This window comes from Orbicella franksi, chromosome 5 (assembly GCF_964199315.1).
Source record: "Orbicella franksi chromosome 5, jaOrbFran1.1, whole genome shotgun sequence".
Classification (NCBI taxonomy): Eukaryota; Metazoa; Cnidaria; class Anthozoa; order Scleractinia; family Merulinidae; genus Orbicella; species Orbicella franksi.
In genome coordinates this window covers 11499083-11522400 of record NC_138149.1, presented here as the reverse complement: position 1 = coordinate 11522400, position 23318 = coordinate 11499083, and the positions used below count along the sequence as shown (strand labels likewise).

The following is a 23318-nucleotide window of genomic DNA, read 5'->3' as shown; positions in this document are numbered from 1 at the left end:
GCCTGCAATCGCCGAAGACTATAATTTGTTTTTTATGTTTTCGAGTAAAGTTGAGTAGTATTAAAACTTAGTTGGTTCCTTCTATCTAATCGCAGGTTCGGTCTTGTACTGTAGAGGCAACAGAGTGGTGTAAAGCGATGTTCGATGAAAACACTGATGTAAGTGTGTTTGGGCTTTTCAGTGTGGAGGTACGGTGATCTAATGGGGGACCCGCGCTTGGACTCCCGATCGTGCGGTCTGGGTTCGAGCCCTGGCCGGGGTCATTGCCTTGCGTTCTTGGGGAAAACACTTTACTCTTACAGTGCCTCTTTCCACCCAGGTGTGTAAATGGTTACTGGCGACTAGGGGGTAACCTTGCGATGGACTACTCTAGAATCCCATCCAGGGAGGAGTAGAAATACTCCTTGTCGATTGATGCTACAGAAACCGGGATAAGCTCCGGCTTTGTGGGCCACCCCTGGGGGTCACTGACTTGACACAGACTTACCTTACCTTACCTTTTCCGTGACACAAGCAATACGTTTTATAGAAAATAACCTTGCATGCCTGTTCCTTTCTTTCGTTGGTGCTTTGTAATTAGAACTTGAGGAAGCTGCGATTGTTTCGCGAAGCCTGCAAGAAGCATATCAAGCTAATGAAAGAAGCCGTCGATGGCCAAGGTACGTTTCACACAGTCACATATATCTTTCTTTGGGAAAACTCAACGTCTTTCACTCTTTACATGAGAAACCAGCCACTCAACCTGCCCTAAATCACTTCTTTGAACTTTCATTTTGTGCTCTGTCCAATATCTTACAACTGTGCGGAGAGAGGGATTTCTACAGAAAGTTTCTACAGTCCTAACGCCAACGTGGAAGTTCTTATAACTTCGTTTCATAAATATCTTTTACTATATTAACTGCGGTGCGGTCCAGCCCTGTAAAATTACAATTATTTCACTGTGATGATATTGATGACGTAACACTGGATATCATGTGACCCTTAAACTGTACCTAAATTTGTTGGTGTATGATCAAAACATCTTCGGATCTTCCTCGAAAATCTTTGGCAATGTTCTGTTATCTTCGGTAATCTTCGGAAATTTTCGGAAAATGATCGAAATCGTTTGGGGCGCTGCGGGACAACTTTTGAAGAATTTTCGGAAATCTTCGGAAAATCGAAAGAAAACGTCACAGTAGTATTAAATTTTCAACCCAGTCAATCGAGTCATATTCGTAGATGATCAGAGGGTTGATTTTCATTAACTCTCTTTCACTTGTCATCAGAGAGTTATTTAAAAGTAGGTTGTGATATTGAATTTGTTTTTTTTGTTTCTCTCTGTAGGAATTGATCGTCATTTGCTGGGATTGCAACTGATTGCTGCCTCAGAAGGTGATCATACAGTATTTACGTGTGATTCAGTGATAATTATAGGTTGCTTCTTATTAAAGGTAAACCTAAGCTGAGGAAAACACACATCTTGAAGAAGATATCCAGTCCTATCCAGAGCAGAATGCCGTCGACATTCCAAGAGAACTGGCCCAGGTTGTTTGAAACGTGGATAACACTATCCACTGGATAAATCACTATCCAGCAGATAGCGTGGTTTGTTTTGTTAACACTTATCCGGTAGATAGCGTTCAACGGGGGCCTCAAGTACACATTGATTTGCATTTAGCAGGAATACGAGTTATTTAGCGAACGAGACATCAAAGAGACAACACACCCGGATCCGTTTTGTCCAAAATTTTAAAATAAATCGTTTACTGAGTTGCTTTGCTGTTTGCTTGCCATTTTTGTAGTTCGAATATTATTGTAAGCCAAGCTTCGGTTTTGGAAAGAAATATATATTAGTGGAAGTCGTTGTGTTTTACGATAAAAACTGTTGCGTTCCCAAAACAAGAAGTTTGCAATCGATCACAAAATTTTTTAGTGGTTTTTGCGAATGCGCATGCGCTCAATTATTTCACACATTTTTCTCCCACATACGTGGGAATAACAGGTAAAATGACTTCTCTCGGCTAACGTAGTGGGAGTTAAGACCGTACTTACTAGGATCATTTCTATAGTACGCGTCCCGTCTTTGTACCCTAACAAAGACAACACCATCAACCGTGATGACGATGCGAAGCGGTCACCTCTGAGCGCGAAGCACGTCGTTGACTTTGTCTTTCATGGCAATCGGTCGGCGGCGATTGATGACCGTTCCTCTTCCTCCATTAGTGGGGAATTGGAGGAGGTGATCGCATTCTGAGCGGTTGATTTTTACAATGAGAAACAGAGAAATTATCTTCTTGGGCTCCTGCTAGCTAGCTAATGTCCACCTACTAGTTTCTGTTGACATCTAGCTAGGAAAGAAACTAATTTCAGTTATAGTTCATTTCATTCCAGCCGTGACTCGAGTCTTGTCACACAATTTTCCTTATCTCATTATTCGAAATTTACACGGGTTGTGATCAGTGAAATATAGTGAATCGATCGATAAGAAAGCAACTTTGTAAATTACAGCTCGTACTTTGGCAGTGAATCGACATATTTGACATTCGTAAACAATGAAGATCTTTTATCGTGAAATTTAAATACCCAACATTGTAAAGCGGCCACGTGTTTGACGGTCGTTTCTGTGTCGCCAAATCAATCAGATCAATTGAATTTTCCGTATACATTTAATCGTTATCCATGCTTCCACGAATTAAAAAAAAGGTTTAATATATCATATGTCTGATTCGACAGTTTTCTTTATGGTTTTGGCGACGAAATGTTGCTTTTATTCGCTTTGGATTTTCGTCTGCAATTTACAATTCAAATGCAACTCAATGGGTGTCTCTGACAACTGGTGTTTCCGTGATCTCTTGCGTGACGAATGATGCGTGACTTTATACAACTACTCTTTTACCAGTTGCTTTGCCACTTGTATTAATTAAAGGGTTAAGAAGGTCTTTCTCAGTACGAACGACACATAATGTTTTGCCTGAAGCTGAAGACATCGATTTAAAGTACCTTATTAAAAGTGTTATTACTAGTAATTGTCAACCAGACAGCGGCTCAATCTTTTTTTCCATCTTTAGTTAGAGAAATGCACTTCTTAAATTCTTCCGTTTTAGACCAGGGGCCCGTTTCTATCCCGAAAAGTTTTCGCACCCAGAAAGTCTTAGCAAAATCTCAAACCTTATGATTACAGAGCTGTTTTATTCACATATTCTTAATATGAACAGAGGTTTTCTTCATACAAGAAGTTTCAGGCGTATACACTTCTCGGTTTTTAGATACAGATGAATTAAAAATGGCTTTTCGGGCCCGGAAGTTTCCGGGGGCTTTCGAGAAACGGGCGCACAAGTACCAGCACAAATTTAAGCGATTGTCTAGGATTTTTGAGGAATATTTTTTTGTGAATTTGCATACGAGGGATTTAGGATATTAATATTTACCTTACATTTTGGACTACTTTCTAATTGGAATTCCAAATCAGTTCTCAAATTTTGGGGAGTTTGTCCTCTTCCTCCCCACCCGGACACGGGGTGTATGTGGGTTGCCCGGCCACCGGTAGTACTTTGAAGATGGTTGGTAGAGATTTCATCACGACTAATGTTGAACCTCGCTTTGTTGAACTCGCAAGCGGAACGTAAAACAGTTCTACTCTAATTTCGTTCCATGTGGCAGAGCCCGCAGATCAATTACAATTAAAGTAAACCGCTCATTATTTTCCTGATTTTTTTTCTTATTATTTATGCCTAGGAATGCCAACTCCTGCTATCTTCACGGATAAAGCTTGGACGGCCAGGTATTTGGATGTTTTAGTTCAACTGGACACAAAATCAACATGAGTCAAAAAGTAAACCGATCACTGATAGAGACGGAACTACAAGAGTGAATTTTACTCTCCCGCTTGTGATTTTGTTATGGAACCTCATAAAAAAAAAACTTTTCAATTTATTATGAACCAACCAGAACGCATGTAATCTCAGACCATCTCATTTTCTTGGGACTTGTGTCCAAATAGCGCTCCTCACGCCCCCACTGAGGTGCTTTGCTCCAGTGAACGTCCTCAGAACCGCTTCCTACGCGGTTTAACCATTTGTTGTCAGTCTATTATGGCTGACTGGAAAATCATGTCGTTTAACCTCTGCTAAGAGTTTATCGTTTGTTGTGTTTTGTGTAGTGGTGGAGGTGGAAACTTCGTCCTTTCAACAAGCTGTGTGGGATTTTCGAAAATTATCGGTGGGTGCGCCGCCATGGTAAAAGACGGTTACGGAGCTTTTTATAGCATCGAGGATAACAAGTGAGTTACTTTAGTGGATACACTGAGGTCCATCGTACTTTTGAATGTGTTAACGCGTGTTTCTTATTCAAAATTTCCTGTAACCTGTCCTCAAGCAATCAGAGAAAAGGTTGATTTTTTTTTCCCGCCAATCAAGCAAATTGGCGGCCGCATCTTCCCGGCTGTTACCACAAGTTTTTCCTTGAGTTCTTATTAAGGAGCTTAGGCAAGCCGCGACGGACGGCGACGGCAACGAGAACACCACTACAGAAAAGATTTAATGAGGAAAACAATGGCTGTGCGTGTGCGCTATAACTTTTTCTACATTTAATTGTCGTTCTCTGCAAAACAAGAACGTGAAATGACCAAATTCTGCGTAGCCTGAGGAACGCGAACGACGACGGCCAATGTTTCGTATTTCCATTTGGAACTGAACGCGGTCATTGTATATTTAGCCTGGCACCTTTTTTTTTTTTATTGGCGTATTGAACAGATCTAAACAGTTGCGAAGTTCGCTGGTAGAGTATAAATTTATTTTTGACTAGGCGTCGTCCTCGGCGTCGACGTCGTCGTTGCTTTAAGCTCCGTATTGTTTTGTGGCGTTTTATCCGTCACAACAAGGCCCAACGTCGGCCAGCTCTTGGTCACTAAAAAGATAATCAAACCAGCGAACAAGCAAACTGTAGCAAGCAAACAAACAACAAACAAACAAAGAAGTTGAACCGGTGCCAAGCGCGGAAAAGCAAGTTGAAACTGAGTGGGGAAAATTGATTTAACATGTGAGAAAAACCCTCCAACTAATAACGAAAAGTTTGTATAGGGCCCTAACAGGAGCATTGGGAAGGTGAAATTTATCTTTGTGTGCACTGATCTTCCTTCTACAGGATTAATTTTGTTCTTGCGACGTTTACAAACTCCGCTGTGACAGATTTGAACAAGTGGCGAGACTCACTCGAAGAGAGTTTTAGGGACATGAGACATCTCCTACTCACTTCTAAGCTGTGAAATATTATACAAACCTCTGTCAGTTGATATCTGTCTGTACAGTGCAGAACGTCACGGTTTTAGAATTGTACTATATATATATTTTCTCAAACAATCTGTGAAGGACAACTTATGGATTTTAAAAACATTAAAGTATATTTGCTACCTTGGAATCCCTCGACTGGCTGGATCTATTCAGTATATATATTGGTGTCACAGATAAAGTTGTTCAATTCCAAATGCTTGCTTAGTTTAATTTGGTCCGATTTCAAGTTTCAGTTTGTAGAAGACGTCCAAGACATTTACTCAGATGTATAGTGTTTAGATGTTTAGAAACCTTTTGTTTGGCTATGTTCCTTGTCATAGCGGTTTTCAGTTTAGTGTCGAAAATAATTAAGTCGCATTTGCTTTGATTTTACATTGCTGTGCTAGAAGAGGGGGGTGAATAGGTTTTCGGATCGACGGATTTGGCCTTAAAAAGTGCACGGATTGTGGATTTTTGCGGTAAATCGAGCGGATTCGCTGATTTTGAAAACACAGTGGATCGTGGAGCAGCCGTGAAGTTTAGCGCGGATTCCGGATTGTGCCTGTCTTGATGTTCGGATCTTGGGTCCTAAACCAAATTTGGATCATAGATCTTTTTTCAGCCTTGGTCGTTATGTTATTGAGTTCATCCAAATTATTTCTTTTTTCCAACAAAGCAGTGTTATTGGAATTGTACTGTGTTATAGTCATCAAGCATGTTGCCTTCTTTACTATTTGTGCGAAATTAACAATGGCATTCCCATTTACCAGTTTACCTTTGAACTTTTACATTTCTGTTTCTGGATGTGGTTGCGGTGTCAGATTTGAACAAAAATATCGGCGGATCTGCGGATGTGGTGGAAAAAAGGCACGGATCGGAGGATTTGCATACCCCAATTCACCCCCTCCTAGATATTGGCTTAAAAGACTCGCGCCACTTTGTCATCTATTCCGAAGTAAAACCAAAACCAATCGTGACTCGCTCACCCACGTTTTCCCGCGCTTTGCGTCAGCTGCAGTTTGGTTCACTGGATTGTCTGTGTCCTTTGTGATTGGTAAAAGTGATTAGTTTCTTTTAGAAAACTGCTCTAGTACGAAATTCGACTGAGGCCCCATCCACACTACACCGGAGAAATTTGAAAACGCAGCTTTATTTCTGCGGTTACGCCTACCGTCCACACTAATCCGTCACGAAAACGAAGCTTTTCGAAAACGCTCTTCAAACCGGAGGAATTTAAAAACGCCGGCTTTGCGTTTTAGTGTGGACGGAAAAATTTAGAGAACAGAGGCTTACGAAAAAGATGATGACGTCACGAAAATCATGGGATCTTTCTGCCAGAGTTTTCCTCAAACACAACTTAAAAATGACCGGTGATTGCTGCGTTTTCAAATTTCTCCGGCATAGTTTGGACGGGACCTTGAAAATCCTGGAGGATTTCGTTCCCTCGTGGAACGTTCGCTTCAGAGTAAAGTCACTTCTACGATTGTTTAAACAAAAATTATGTTATGACTATGCAATTGGATTTTGCCATGCCAACAGAAACGTTTTTGAGTATTGGGCCAACGAATGCGAAAGCAGAACGAATTTCAATAACAAAAGGTTTTTCATGTGTGATCAGCACAATATCTTTGTGCGTGTGGGCCGGCAAAATTCTCGAAACATTTCTCAGCCACTCTCTGCAAAACAAAAAAAAAAATGAAATTATCAAATTTTGTCGGGCTTTCATAGAGAGCGTGAACGACAGCAGTGAAATTTCCATTTTTGTGGCTACAAGTTTGCTGTGTTACCTAATCAGACATAAACAGTCTGGCTTCGAGGGAAAAAAAAAAACAAACATCTCCACTTAACCCGGACTGAAAACAAAAGGCTAAGGGGTGTCTGGAAAACCCGAATAGCGAATAGCGAACAATCGCGAATAGCGAACAGCGAATACTGAGTCCCGAATAGTGAATAGCGAATAGTACGCATAGTGCGAATAGTGGCGAACAGTCTCGAATAGTAGCGAATAGTGGCAAATAGTAACAAATAGGGTACCCAGTATCTCGCAGTCAACCTCGTAGCAGTTTAAGATGGGATTTTCCCACTAAAAAGCACAGACGCTTATCAGGACAAAAGGTGTTTCAAACGTAATTTCTTCTGTTTTAACCGCCTCAAAAGCGTAAATACGTCTTTATTAGGTTGTCCTTTTGTTTTCTGTTTTCTTAATGTCGGCGATGGACAGCCTACTAGCCTGAGTCCGGAGAAGAAAAGGTAATAAATTCACTGAAATTCTGCTGCTTATTTGGATAATTAATTAACGCTGGATATTAGATCTAAAGCGGTGACTATTGACGACTATTCGTCACTATTCGCCACTATTCGCACTACTCGAGACTATTCGCACTATTCGGGACTATTCGCCATTCGCTATTCGCGACTATTCGCTATTCGCTATCCGGGTTTTCCAGACACCCTAGGCTAAGAGCCGTAATGGTAAAGGAAATGTGAATAAAATTACATACAAACTTTAAACGCCTTGTTCGCTTTTGAAATTATTCGTTACAATAAAAGCACGATATATATAATTGACGCCCAGATGGTAAATTCGTAGGTCGTTAGTATGTTTTGATTCGTGACAACTTTTTTTTTCTAAAAAAAAAAAAAAAAAAGAAAACTATTATTTAGCAATTTGGCGTTAAGTAAACTTGGCAATAAATCAAGAGACGTTTGGGCGACAAAAACAGTTTCAAATTTTACCTGGCCGTGCGGTAGACCTAGCCCACTTAACAGACCAATCGTAGTTAAAAGAGAAGACAGTTTTGAAATTACTCTATTTTCTGCCACACAGATATTCGTCAATTGAGCTTGATACCCTTAATATAAAGCTACTGACAGGGGTCGGGTTACAATTCAATACTTAAAGTTGTGCCAATGCAAACCGCTAGTCACTCACAGGTAGCCTGGAGGTCGTCCTGTAAAAGCGCACCCGTTGCTCGGAAAGAAATCTAGAGATGACAGCGTTGGTAAAATTAATAGTTAGAAAGCAATTATTTGCTTACGTTTTGGCGCCGTAGTAACCAAGGTGGGGAATATTTATATTTTTGCTTATCATGGAAATTATGCGCGGAAGTTTCGCCAAGCAGCAAAGTGTTATAGAGTGGAGTTTGGCAATATCGTTTATCAGTTTGCATTGCGGAACTCTTGATATTGCTTTTAAGTTTTCATCTCAAGGGTTTTTTTTCCTTTTTTCAAACAAGTACTTTAAAGATATTGGCCAAGCTGTTGCATTTGCGTCAGAAACCAAGCTGAGTAGGCTGCCTTCAGTCTGGCGGGAAAAAAATCCAGTCCTGTAACAATTGAAAATCTGCCAGAGAAAAACGTCCGTTATCAACTCCTTCATCACTTGACGTCACTGAAATCTGTGCGGAATACATATGATCACAATGGCAGACATTTAAAACAGCCATTAGACTTAAAAGTTAAAGATAACAAAAAAAGTTTTACATAAAACGACAAACAAAGAAGAAATGCTTTCAAAACAATTCCCGTTGCTTAATCAGCAACTTCAAAAAGATGCGGCGTTGGCAGGATTATTTAGTTGCAATAAAATGAGCTTTCAGCGAAATGGCGAAAACAGCTTGTTAACTCCAGTTTGAAGAGTTCACGAGATCAGCCGAAGTTTCTTTGAAAACAGTATTTACGCACTGAAATATTGCCAAGACTTATTAACTCCTGTCATCAGATGATATCATGATTGATTCTGGTAAAGGAAGTGGACACGTTAATGTGTCTCATTTCAAGAACAATGTAAAAACCAGTTTTGTTTGCCAAGTGTGGCCAAGTTCAAAGACTGAGTCGGAAAGAAATGTCTAATTTAACTCAAAACAATGACAAAACGAGATTAAAATGTAAGTAGTACCACAAGAAAGCTTCGGTTTGGTTTGATTGCTAAATACCAGGCCATAGTTTCTTTCATGACTTTAAAAGGAAGAACCACCCATCTTGTACAATACAAAATGCGGAAAGAATAGTCACACTGAATAAATATAGCCTAACGGGGAAAGGGTAGGGGCCTTCCCTCTGCTCCCTGCCCCCTCTGCCTCGTGTTACGCCTGCCTTGCAGGCTGACTAGTTTCACAGAGTTTCGTTTAAAAGCTTAGTCAGAGTTAATTTCGGATATTACGAGGCGTTTTCGTAAACGCATGTGTTTACAAGACGTAAAATTAAAAGGACAGCTTCACTGATTCAACCATGCATTAGTTTAAGCTTTGAAATAACTTTGATGACGTGAACCTACTGTACCTTTTAAAACAATTTTGTGAAGCCGGAAAAAAAAAAAGTGTAAGAAATACTTGGAAGACGATATCTTTTTTACAACAAGGTGTTTTTGGCACGACGAACTAGCCGGCGAGCAGGCTCACGTTGGACCACAAGCGCCACGCGAGGCGTAACTGCGAGCGCGAAATCGAGCGGCGAAGCCGCGATCCTTCCGGCCGGATCGCTTTGCTCTTCACTACTCGCGCGCGTGACTCAAAGGTGAGCCTGCTCGCAAGCTAACGGCGAACACGCTAGGCTGAGAAGTTGGAAATTAAAGAAGTAATTAAAGGGACATTTCTCATTACATAAACTTTGAAAAAAAGCCAGAATTCACTGGAATATGGATAATTAACCCCGATCACTAGATCACAATAAGGATAAAATCCGGACAAAGGAAATGGACGTGATAATAAACTCTCAATTTCAATTAGTCCTAACCACACGCAAAGTGCAGTCAAGTTCAGAAACGCAAGAAAGGAAGAAACGAAAAAACAAAAAAAAAAAAAAAAACACATCGATTTTGCAGAATAAGAATAACACCCCATGAAACTAGCGGCTTTTCGCTTGAATAGCGACACACAAGGATTATTTAGCAGATAAATGGACGAGTTAGACTGTATAAAGTCAGATTGCCGCTGGAGTAAAAAGGCGTCAATTTTCACTATATACTTCATTCCCGAACTGGTTTTGACATTTTATAATTATGATGATGCACAAAGGTTTAGACGCTCTAATTTTGCCCTTAAATTTAATTACGGATCTCGCGACTGTCTATGGACAGTTAAATTATTGCCAATGATACTCGGGGTTAATTGTTTTGCCTACAGGCTCCACGGGAAAAAAAACCGGAACTTTCTTGCGCTTTCGCTCACGGCGTGGGAAACCGTTAGTCATCTGGACTCTTCGGGTTGATACTAGTTAATTAGAGTTTGTCGAAAAGTGTGACTGACCAACTGGCTGATTAGAGGTCTGTGACTGATAGTTTTTGAAGTATGCCGGCTTGGTTCAAAAGCTGGAAATTTGACTTGAGGTCGATCACTGAATGTCACAAGCTGGGAAAAGAATTGTTTTCAGTTCGTCACGGTTTCAGTAACCGCCTTGAAATTCAAGGTATGTAGTTTACATCCGGATATGCAGGTTACATGGTATGGAATTTAGGTTGAAATTGAAAGAAACGTCTATCTCGACTTCATGTAATCCGAAAACAGGAAAGACGTTTATTGTCTTCTCTTCCTAATCCTTTGAAAGGGGTAAACCCTAGAAAATATTTCCCCGTGTACACGTGCATGTATCATGCACGAGAGGTAGACAAGTTGGAATATTCACCGCAAATGTAAATCCGTCAAATGCACTGAAACGTTTGCTTAGATGTCCTGTCCGCAATACTTCCCGGCTGTAAATGAAATATGTCCAAATGGGGCAAAACATCAAATAAAAATCAAATCAAATCCATCAATCAGTCTTCAGAATGTAAGGTAATATGTCATTTCTTAGTGGCCCGTGGCACATATTGACAAAAGCGAACTGAAAACCCAAAATTGAAAACGTCGAGACTTGATATACCAAGATTGGATTTTAACGCTGACATAAATCCGATACGAGTGATACAGTAGAATGGAAGGAGCAATGCTAAACCCGTAGAATATCGCATCACAAAATAACTCTTATTGCTCGCTTATTCTTCTCGAAAACACTTCCAATGCTGTGAGCATATTGGCTGATGTCATGTCTTTTATTTTAGTTAATAGATTCCAAACACAAAGAATTCGCAACGTAAACACTATTATTGGCTTGACGGGGCCAAAAGTTAAACAACACTAAAGAACAACGATCGATTATTTGTGCGATGCAATTACGGAACAAAAAGTATTTGAAATGTCCGGACATCGAGTTGCCAAGAAGACAAATAATGTCCTACCAACTCCTACGCTCCTAACGAGTCCACATTTCAATCATATTTGCATTTAGTGACAATGACTCTTGAATAAATGAGTTGAGCACACAGGAACCGAGCGATTGAAAACAATATTGTGGGCTTTCGCGTCCCAAATCTTTCGATAAATCTCGCGCAGTTTAATAGTGTCGGATCTGTGAATGTGCTCTTTTTACAAAATTGAAGTTCGCCGCTGTGCGGTACAATTGAGTTAATTTATGTACTTAGTGCGCTTCGCAAGGCGACATGATCACCCGCTAAAAGTTGAAGAATTTCGACTAGTTCGCTCAGCCATGACAGATTAACAAACGAATGTTTGCATATCTGTAATCTGTTTTGTAGTCTATTGTCCGTAGCGTTAAGAGGCGAACTTAAGGGCATAATAAAATAATACGCGGTTTACTTCTTTCTTCGTCACTCATTTCGCGAATGCCGCCATAAACAACCCTCTTTGTTCGATCTGAATTTTCTTTCTCTGAATCGGGAAACTTCTCCGAAATAAGACGTGACGAATGTATACAATGGCTGAAGCTATCTTTGTTGCAAATGCTTATCTTGTAAAAATTGCCACTTGACGCCTTCCGACGAAGTAATATTCAAAACTAACCACCAAGTAGTGTTGTTTTGTCGTGTTAAAATTATCCAACATTCAACAATAAACTGCCGACATCTTGCTATATCGAGGTTTCCTCGAGGCCGGAGACCATGGACCAGTCGCAACTAGCTTTGCTGTTGTGATTGCCAAGTGGTTGAGCCTCTTTTTCTTCAGCTGCTAGAGTTGAACTACTCCGCGCAAAATCGTTACTGTCTAGGTCGTTGCTTGCTCCATCGTCGAGCTCTTGTTCGGTTGCAATTTCCAAGCACCCGGGCACCTCATTTATTTGTTTGTCATTGACAGTTGTAGTACTCAAAGATTCGATTTTGACAATTGGTTCTTTCTCGCAAGTACAACCAAATGTCTCGCCGCTAGTCGATGTCTTTTCTACGTCGCTCTGCCTCGTGTCAAGCGAACTTTCCGTTCTCTCCCATTCTATACTCGCACCCAAATGGCAGGACTGGTTGCTTCGTTTAAGCTTATCTGGGGTCCGGCTTTTGGAGCGAAAGTCTGAGCTAATCGCGCTAGCCGCAGAGTTGCTGCGAGAATTCTTAAAAGCACTCATGTTGTAATACTGTCTATTAGCTTCGACATTTGAGATCGCGTCCACATGAAGATGCGATATGCTGTTCTCGCTCAACCCTTCGGCGTGAAGTTTTCTGCTCGCCACCTCCTGATGATGAAACTCGCTACGCGCGTCCCCGAAGGCTTTCGATATTACCTTTGCCAAACTCTTGGCTTCTTTGTTGCTCTTGCACAACACTACATTGCATTCCACCGATGCTGCTTTTGATCCGAACTGATAGGTGAAGAAGAAGACTCTCTGATAAGCTTTGGACACTCCGCTGAATCGAATCCTCCGGAGCAGAAAGACCTTCTCTTCGTCTTCCGTACTATCCCTGTCGCGTAGCGACAGCTCCTCTTTGGTCAGCTTCAGCGAGTAGTGGTCCAAAGATTTCAGCCTGGGTTTCTCTTGGGCGAAAATGGCTTTCACGGTGTCACAGATCTCCGCGAAACCCGGACTGCACAACTGTTGGGAACCCAGGTACTTGACAGAGTAGGTCGGCGTGTGTATGTTGAAGTTCACTCGTTGGTAATCCCACTCGCCGTCAGCTCCCAGTGCGTTTGATCGTGATCCCAGTGGGCGACAAGAGAAGAGGCTGATCATGTCCCGAAGATGTCGTGTTTGAGGTTCAGTCGACGCAGATTTGACTCGTTGTTTAACTCGGCATTTTCCGTGTTTGTGTTCGAGAGGGGTTCTTATGTATCAACAATGATCAAATGAAACCGTACTCGGTTCCATGTTGTGGTCAGATCAGCACGATTTTCTCTTCCGAGTCAGATATGGAAGCCGTTGAAATCCACTTCGACAACGAAGCGCTGAAAACAACGGTAATTGACAGTCCAGTGATACGCAAACTCACCACTCGGGGCCAAATCGTTTTTCCTTCCTGCAAATCGATAAAGTTGATTGTGCAGACTAAACAATTAATCTTCTAACACGCTTCTCGTGATGTGTATTGCCTTCGTGTCTTCTTTCACGCCAGCTTGTTATCGTGCGTCTCGCGTGTTACTTTTCGCTTTGGAACTCTGTGTTACACTAATCGAATTTCACGATAATAATCGAGAGATCTTGATGACATGACATGGTTTAAATTAATCATTACAATTCGCTCCACTGCCCCCTCTCACAGGCGGTTGCGTATGCGGCATTGTTCTCGGCATAAAATTATTTGGCGGCTATCGCTCAGTTTATGCTTGCAATGTTGTATCTCCCAGGGGACTTGGTAGCAAAAATACAGACAGCTGACTCAGGCTTACACCTTTCCACTTCTAGAATCCACTTTTCTTGTGTAAAATTGTGACAGAACTGTCGTTTGTATGGACTCAGTTCTTTGCTAATCAAACAAGGCTCGTTTGCATTAATATGCCAGCTGTCAAGAGCAGTTTTAAATATATTGATGTTTTCACGTGAGGCAAATCCGGTACGCTTGCTTTGCGTCAACTGTATCGCTTTACACACTTGAGAGATCGGTTTCCACTCTCAAGCTCCTTCAAGAGATGTGGAGAACATACGAAATTTCCGCTTCGGTCGCACAGATGACGAGCCCTGCGTTCATCAGGGATAATATACAGCTTATACCGCTTTTGGATATTATTTGCGGGGCGAGAGAAAAACGCTTTGTAAAGAGGTACAAGGTTGCGCGACGTTTTAATCGTGTCTGTATCCGATCTGTTGGTGTAATTGGCATACGTGACCCACGAAATTGGTCGAGACAACGATTATAAATAGCTTTCTTTATTACTGATGGCAGTTAAGTGGCTATTTATTCATTTCTCGAAGACAGACACGGATTTGAATGACTACTGTTTGCGTAAAGCAATCTTTATGGCATTAAAATGCACGGAAACCATTTCTTTTTACAATTTAGAATTATGGTCTGAAAATTGCCGCCTGGATTAATACCGCGATAAATCAAAACACACTCAATGGATTGACTTGTTTTTAAGCCGCAAAATAGCAACAATAGCAACATTTTACGGGTCCTTATATATCGAAGGACCAAAAAAATCCCGTGTCCCGACTGTCAACAACACCACAAGCGTTTATGTTATGAAAATTACCGCTGACCAGCTAATAACAATAATATTAGTGGACTTCTACTGATTGAACGTTTAACGAATTCAATTCCTGTCTCCAAATGCTAAGTTTTCGATATTATATTCATGCATTTTCATGACATTTCTGTGTAACAAGAGGAAAGGCACGCAAGTTGTTTTCACAGCGCGAGTTCACAAGTGATAACTATATTTTCCCATTTGCCGGCATGTTTCCAGAGGCAAATGCTTAGTCGTGAAATCTGGGACTCCTGCGATCAAGATGGCCACCACACGCATAAGCAGTCACTTGGTACCTTTTTTAGTAACATTTAAATGTCAAACCGCCATAATGACGTCTGGCTTCAATTCACTGTTTAAACAGTTTTGATTACCGTCGAAAGTTGATAAACAGACAGCAACTCCATTGTGAATTTAACTGTTTTCAGCAGATGCTTTTGGCTTTCATTGGGTGAGTGAGTGAGTGTGAGTGAGAACTTTATTAAAGTGTCAAAAAACCTTATAGCCTGGGAATAAAAACACCATACTAATTAGGGGACACTGCTAAAAAAAACTATACTAATACTAATATTAATATTAATACAATAAAAAAATAAATGACTTGAAAGGCATTATGTGCAGCATAGGATGCAGCCCTTACAGCCGGTGTCCATTAAGCGAGTTATATCCCTTTTGCGAATGTAGTTTGTAAACGCCTGCAGTGTCTTGGCTGATCTGTCAGCCATAGACAGTTTGCCCCATAATTTGGGTCCTACATAACGCAAAGAGTGCTTCCCATAAGTAACAGTGTTGTATCTAGGAGTAGAAAAATCTGATTGTCTCAGGTTGTATGTAGAAATTTGCTCGTTTATTGCAAGGGTATTCTCTGCCATGATGTCAACTGAACGTGAAATGACGTCAACTACACATCTGTGAATCAGATGAATTGCGTCATAGTTTTTTTTTTTTTTTTCAGTTCTCAACTGTCTCAGCTGCCGATGTCAGGAACTCTTGAATCCTGGAAACAATTGATTGGCTGATTACTCGCGATCCAGCTGCAGTTTACCTGTCTTTAGAGTTGTTTGTCTATTGTATAAAATAGAAACTGAAAATCTTCACGGCTGTTGTAAAAAGTGAGGCATTTTTAGTTATCTTCTGGTTCGATGATTTCTTATGACAGTTGTCAGCTGAAGTCTCTCATCGTACAGTAATCTTATCAGATGCACCATGACACATCCTGTAATGAATTCCTTTTTTCTCATAACCTGTGTCGGTTACTTTATACTGATAATAGTAAGAGAAGTCAGATTCTGATCAGTCATTCAATTTCAAAGGTTGCCCAACCAATCAGGCATAATTATACTTTCTGAGCATTTTTGCCTTTTAGGGCCATTTCAACTTGGACCTTACAACTAACTTGGAATTCTAAACACGCTGCAATAGCAGGAGGCTAACGAAAGCTTTTCATGCTTGACGATAAAAGACAATTAAAGAGAGAGTATCTGTTGGCCCCCGGAGACACCAAAATGAGATTAATTTGGAAACTGCAGGCTTTCCTGTGGACATTGTGGTAATTATTGAAATCTCTTCGCCGGAAATCTTGTTCGTTGTTCTTTATACCCTTTCTATGTTCCTTTGTTTAGCATAATGAGCAAAACTAATGGCCCAGCATGGAGTCACGGTCGCAGAATTATGCACAGCTGTTCGAAATACATACAAAATATTGATTTTACGATCTTATTCGAAAAAGGACGTCTAATCGAGGCAGCATGATTGAGGTAGTTTAGGCTGGTATGAAAGATAGCTATCGAAATCGTGTGCTCGTAAATTGATGATCGTCACACATATCAGGTTCGGCTGAAACGATAATGGCCCATGAATAGAAAAGGTGAAAATTCTTAACCCGACACAAAAGCTCTAGTATTCCCGTAATGCATCTGTGTATTGGCTGTTGCATTAATCGCTGTTTCACAGACAAAGTCGTAGACGTACACCTTCTAGCCTGGCCTTGCAGGGTGGTACACCTGTTAAGTACCTATAAAAAAAACAATCAGTCGCGCAAAATCTCAGCGGTTCGACTAACCACGGCACTTGTGTTTGTGCGTTTTTTTTTTCTGTAAAAAATATTTGTGGCTCAGCCGTCTTAAGACATTTAAAACTGAGAGTCAAGGATATTAAATAGAAGACATGACCTCTGTATATCGTTTCTTGCATCCTTGTATTAAACAGATCTTAGTGCGTTTAACTCCGGCGTCGAAAACTCTGCAAAAGTTTTACTCCTTTTTTTTTACCTCAGAGCCGAGTTTTCAGAAAACGGAAAGCGTCCGATAACTTAACTAATCAACAATGCGCAGAGACGCTATAATGAAGAGTTGTTTATACAAAGACAATTTATAATTGGCTTAAACGATTTTTCAAGTTTAAAGTCTTACTGTGCTATCTTTCTAAGCCTAAGTCACCCTTGAAAGGCTGGTCTCGATTTTGCAGAAGCAAATGTTTTCAATCGAATTTTTTTGTTAAATTTCGATTTTTTTTTTGTCCATTATTGCGCCGTATAGTTTTACTCTTTCACCTTGAAAAATGATCAATATTGGACATTTTGCCAAGATACGTTCGTACGACGCTTTCTACCAGCTATCAACGAACCGTCCAACATCGAATTTCATTTCCTTATCTCATTACATTGATTGAAGTTTTCCGTGAAACAAAGTAAAACGGAAATCAGCGAAAAATGAACTACACATGCATGTACTCAGTTATTACAGACGTTAAACAATTTTGGGAATATTGGGACTATTCTTAATTTAAGGGTCACGTATCTGTTTTTGAGAAGTAACATAGCTAGCCCAGTGCTTCAGAGAGGGCACAGTTATCCGTGTATTTTTTCTAATTTCTTTGGAAAGAAAATATTGTCAATGCAAAGCACCTTAAGCAACTAGTGGATTTGGTGCGATGAAATATCATTGTTATTTCTACCGGCTTGCATGACGCACAACTGGTGAATAAGGGTTTATTTTGATGAAAGAGAATTTTAAAACAGCTTGTTTATTTCTCTTTGTTGCGCGCTGCTCGTGGTCAGACATTCAGCTCTCCAGCCCTGGTCATTCGGCCTGAAGTAAATCTTCAGTGATTCGATACGAAACTGATTTAAATGTCAGCTGAGTAACTCCACCATGGGCCGCTTTGAGTGGGGGCATGCACATGTGGGAGCCTTTCAAGGACGTCAGCTGTTGGCATTGAGTTGTAGTTCCGGATGTAATCTTTGGAACATCAAATGAGTAACAACAGAAATCCTTGATTTCGAAGTAGAAATTAACTCAGCTAACATCATGATTGATGCAGGGTTAGACATTGTTAACGCAAGCTCAATAATTAGGCAAAATCTACTAAGAGACAGTTAGCTTATCAGAGAGGAAATTTTCCAAGGCTCTAAATTGGCTCAAGAGAATCTGGAAGGATTTATCGAGGGGCCAGCTCAAGATCTGTTCTTGGTACTGATGCCATTGGCTAGCTTGCCATATAGCGATGGATTGTTCCGGGCTCTCAACTATCATGCCAATTTTGGTAACGAAACGAACGACTTCATCAGGTCCGCTTTCTTGTGGGTCTTATAGTGTACGTGACCATGATTTACCACTTTTTTTTTTTAAATTTCAGTGTTTCTTTTTTGATAGCTGCCTGACACGAGTGGATAAGACCGGATTTGGCGTGGTGTTTATCTCTAGATAAGCCACTTACAATTCCGACTGCCTTTTGTCAATAAAACTCTAAAATTAGGCTCTTTTCAACAATTACATCATTTTTTGGATGTTCGAAAGAGGCTGTGAACGTCACTTCAATTACGTTTACTCAGTCTAGAATTTTCCACAAATTGTGATATTTTGATTGGAAAAGCAAAAATAGTGATTTAACCCTTCGCGGTTATTCGCTAAGAATTGTTTTAAAGGTTCTCCACGCAAAATATTTTATTTTTTCACCGCTTGTCAAATCCCTGTAAACTTTAGCTGCCGAGGTCACGTCCTTTTGGGCGCAGACATAATATAGACGACATCGGATAAAGATTTCATTAGCGTGTTCTGGAGTTAAGTGCCTTAAGATGACAAACAAAAATATTGCGTTTCAAAAGGTTTGTTGCGTGGGAGTGAAAAGGTGAAATACTTCACCTCAGCTCAAGAACGAGGAAGGGTTTAATTCGTCGCACGATTACGCAATGTCATCGTTTAATTAGTCTTCGGTAAACAGATGAGATATGACACGATTTGAACTATTTGACTGGCGTAGGACAAGCGATACTGTGTTTTCCTAGCTTAAAAACAGCCTCGTCTATTTCGTTTTGTATTATCTGAGGCAGCATCGCCTACGGAAAGCTACCCCGTCAAAATCTCTGTTTTGGGTGTAACACGCCGGTGTGGGTGTGTCTGCGCGGAAAAGGTTTGAGACAGGAATTTGCTCAGAATGGAATGAGTCAATTTGCTAATTAACGAATAGTGTCTATTCTGAAAATTAGATCATGTGCTCGACATCTCTATATATCGGATGATAGTTGATGAGGTCAAAGGCCGATGCAGCTATCACCTATCAACTATCTTGTTCAATCCTTAAGCAAGGAGAAGAATATGTTTTATAAGAATATCGAGGCTGAAATTTTCGAAATTTTAAAAAATATTTCAAGAATAAACCCTAGGTTGAAATTTTGAAATGAATATTGCGTGTTGAAAATTTGTAAACACGATACAATTCATGATGTTTTTAACTAAACCGTATAAAATTATTCCTTTCTCTAAACGGCAAAACTAGCAAAAAAAACCAACAAAAACGTAACAGCACTAGCCCTATGTTCGATAAATAATAATTTTTAACATTTCTGCAAGAAGTTATGTGGTTGATATCAGGCTTTGATGCCTACAGGCTCGTTCCAAAATTGCTTTAACACCATCCAGCTGCCAAACACATCCGAAAACAGAAATATCATCTAATCTAAAAATATTCACAAGAATATTTTCGGCCTAAAATCAGCAGAAAAAATTCAATCAATTCAATTCAAATGATTTCCAGTACAATCAAACGTACCCACGCTTTCGCAAAGTCCGAGACTGAAATGCGTTCGAAAACTAATTCTAAAAATTGAAGTTTTAAAGTTCTGTGACAGTGATTGTCCTTCTTCATAGTGGTATTAAAACTGTAAAACTCACGATAAGTTTTAAAATAGCAGGGAAATTATGGATTTGTTCTTAGAGTCTATTTGAGTCTACACTAGCCATTGTTTTAAGCCTCGTCCACACACCCGCATGATTTGCTCATGTAGATGAGAAAAATTGGCCAATTTTTATGTGACAGATATGTTTGCTGAAAAGTTGGTGTGTTAGCTTTTATATGAGAAATAAAAGTTGTCACATACGAAAAATTGAAATAACAATAATAATAATATAATAATAATAATAATAATAATAATAATAATAATAATAATAATAATATTCCTTCGAACTAGTGCAAGAACATGATGGCAGAAAGAAATTGTACTCTATACAAAGGCAAGCAGAACAATTCAAACACGAACTAGACCTAACAATACCAGACAAACAAGCAGAGGAAACAACCACCAAATATGCAAAGAGAACCAAACAAATGGCACGAAATAAGACCCAAGAAAAATTAACAAAGCAGTGGGAGGACAAAGCCCTCCATGGAAAATACCCAAAGAGAATAAAGGAAGCAGATGTTGACCACCACAAAACCAACCAGTGGCTCAAAAGTAGTGGACTGAAGGCAGAAACGGAAGGATTCATAATCGCAGCCCAAGACCAAAGCCTAGCTACCAGATCATACCACACCAGCATTTTCAAAGACGGTACTAGCCCCCTATGCAGGATGTGTAACAAATACGACGAAACAATCGACCATATCGTGTCTGGGTGTCCTGAACTTGCGAAAACAGAATATAACCACCGACACGATAAAACAGCCGCGTATATACATTGGAAAGTCTGTCGCAACTATAATATAAAGACATCAGAAAAGTGGTATGACCATGAGCCGGAAACAGTTACAGAAAACGAGGATGTCACGATATTATGGGACATGCCAATACACACAGACAGGAAAACAACAGCCAACAGACCCGATATAGTGATTAAAGACCACCAAACGAAAACCTGTAAATTTATTGACATGGCAGTACCATCAGACAGAAACACATTCGTGAAAGTCACTGAAAAACGATCCAAATATAATGACTTGGAAATCGAAACAAGCCGAATGTGGGGCATGAGAACGGAAACGATACCAGTTATCATTGGAGCACTTGGAGCTATCAAAAAGAGACTAGAAATTTATCTTGGAAAAATTCCTGGCCAAATAAGCGTCAGTGAACTACAAAAGATAACCTTGCTAGGTACAGCACACATTTTGAGGAGGGTGCTATCAAGCTAAAAACTGGCTATCCCTTAGTGCCCCAGGACCATGGTCTGGTCTCGGCCCTAAGGACTCTAAGCAAACATTACGTGAGGACGATAATAATAATAATAATAATAATAATAATAATAATAATAATAATAATAATAATAATAATAATAATAATAATAATAATAGTGACGAATATTTAAACAGGATGACCCATCAGTGTATTCCACTCTGTTATCAGAGGGGTCCCGTAAAAGAAACTGTAGTGAAAATGAGGTAAAAAAGGTAAAAATGGGTAAAAAGGCGTACAAAATTAGTAAAAATGTTCACTTAAGCTTATGCTAAATAGAAATCTTGAAGTTATGGATCTAAATTCGATTGATAGTTCATTAAAAATATTGGCTCCTTGATAGTGAAAGCTCTTCTTCCCAAATTGTTACACGATAAGAATGAAGAAAGACCACAGCATCCTAAACTCCTTGGGATGTCTGCCCTTAAAAGAGATGGCGCAAGGAGGTGACAAGGAATGTGGTCGAATGAGGTTAATACGCATTGTTCTGAACAAAACGGACAACTTAAAGATATAGGAAACCCGGTCACTTACATGTCATCTTAACTTTGGATTCAATCAATTATCAGGATTAATCAATTGTTGTATTCATTCATTTCCTAATGATATCTTGTTGTGAATTAACAGGCGGAAAGCCAACTTTTCCACAGGGAAAATTTACAACCCAAAGTCAGTTTCCTTCTGAGCCTGATGGCGCTCTGAAAGGAAATGAAATTTTCAGATCCGGTTCAAATATTGAGCCAAGCATAATACACATTTGGTAGTAATCACGATTAATTATCATTCCTCAAAAACGCGTGTGGTTTATCAGAACAAAAGCAATTCTCCGACAACGAATTGAGGGTAATATGTCCGTCATCATCGCATCCGAATTCGGTTTGAAATTGAATTGTTATCAATTGGAGTTTAAATATCTTTGTCTCCGTTTTCATAGTCAATTATAGTTGATGAAAACGCACCAAGTAAAGTTAAAAAAATACATATATGAGATAATATAATTGACCTCGAAGTCCACAATCTGCAGAACAGATGTTGTGCACGTCGCGTGCAAGTATAAAATAAAGAGCTTGTTCTGTTTGTCTTGCACGTGTTGAATCTTTATCATATATAAAACTTGTAAATCCTAAACAATGTATTCTGCTAGTCCGTCAGGAAACACTCCGAAATTGGAGAACACTTGAGAAATTTAAGAAACCTCATGTTTTCTAAATGTTCTAAATTTTTTTCGTGTTCTCAAATAGCTGTCAAGTTTCATGATAGTATGGCATTTAAGGCTTCAGTCTATGTTTGCTTCAGAATAAATTGAACCTGTCGTTATCATTGCTGCGGAGAAGGGCGGAAGCAAGTCGTGGAAAGAACATGTGTGATACTTCTCCACAGTAAAGATGTCTACAAGGGAAATGCCTGAAGATTCAGCGAAACAGTTGACACATTTTTCGTAACATCTAGAAGGAATTTTTAGGGCTAACACCCATATATTATCAGCCAGCTTTACTGACATTTATTGTTCCAGTCAGTGCTTCATTTGTACGTGTAAATTTAAAGTTTACATATTTGTGTTTGGTGGAATATATACATTTACTTAGGTTGAGTTGGTAAAATCTCATGACAACATAAGGACTGAAAAAAAAGAAAATTAAAAACACTAAATGTATCTAAAAGAATTACTTAAAAAACGTTGACAGATTGGTTTTGAAAGAATCTAAGGAACTAGAAGTAACTATCTCCTCGGGGAGGCAATTCCAGTCAGCGATAGTTCTTGAACTGAATATGAGTACTTGAAAAAACGTCTTCCGGCATATCGGAGTCATTATACGCTGCATACGAACAGATTTGTCCAACTGCGAAACTCAAGTTGAACAATCTATGGAATTTATACAATGTGGTAAATATGTACAGGAGAATAGCCTGAAAAACTATCTTAATGGTGTATACTGAATTACACATCACACTTAGACTGATTCCGTTTGGCAAAGAAAAGCGTCTGTTCACTGGCTTAGTGTTATAGTGGACAGTATAAAGCTCGTATTTAGCGTTAGTTTGAAAACGGTTAACTTCCTCTTGTTGTTGTTTCGGACGAACCGAATGAATCATTAGTGCTATGCAAGATTATTAAGTAAAGAACAACCAGTATATTTCGATCGATGTTGCCCTCGCGGTCGAAACCGAGAAGCCGACTTC

At 39.7% G+C, this 23318-nt stretch overlaps 2 protein-coding genes and 1 non-coding gene across 4 annotated transcripts in view; 2 read left to right on the top strand and 1 right to left on the bottom strand.

Annotated features, from left to right (window-relative positions):
* LOC145488611 (peroxisomal carnitine O-octanoyltransferase-like) overlaps positions 1-15792 on the top strand; it is a 30644-nt gene extending 14852 nt beyond the window's left edge. The window contains exons 14-19 of one of the 2 annotated variants that reach the window (XM_081467499.1): positions 96-158; positions 581-659; positions 1324-1371; positions 3715-3760; positions 4139-4258; positions 15645-15792. In XM_081467499.1, coding sequence (XP_081323625.1) covers positions 96-158; positions 581-659; positions 1324-1371; positions 3715-3760; positions 4139-4258; positions 15645-15708 — 420 coding nt within the window. In that variant the 3' untranslated portion in view covers positions 15709-15792. Of the gene's footprint in view, positions 1-95; positions 159-580; positions 660-1323; positions 1372-3714; positions 3761-4138; positions 4259-5121; positions 5396-15644 lie in introns of those variants that run through there. The other variant, XM_081467498.1, reaches the window with a different exon arrangement.
* LOC145488750 (small nucleolar RNA U3) lies at positions 2018-2238 on the top strand. The gene has a single exon (XR_014049534.1). It is a non-coding gene; the product is annotated as a small nucleolar RNA U3 (small nucleolar RNA).
* On the bottom strand, positions 5493-14640 carry LOC145488612 (uncharacterized). The gene has a single exon (XM_081467500.1). The coding sequence runs from the start codon at positions 13236-13238 to the stop codon at positions 12150-12152; it is 1089 nt and encodes a 362-aa protein (XP_081323626.1). The 5' UTR covers positions 13239-14640; the 3' UTR covers positions 5493-12149.
* Positions 15793-23318: the final 7526 nt, after the last annotated feature.

Excerpts from the sequence above, each read along its gene's own strand:
- LOC145488612 (XM_081467500.1), bottom strand. The coding sequence starts at position 13,238 with ATGATCAGCCTCTTCTCTTGTCGCCCACTGGGATCACGATCAAACGCA.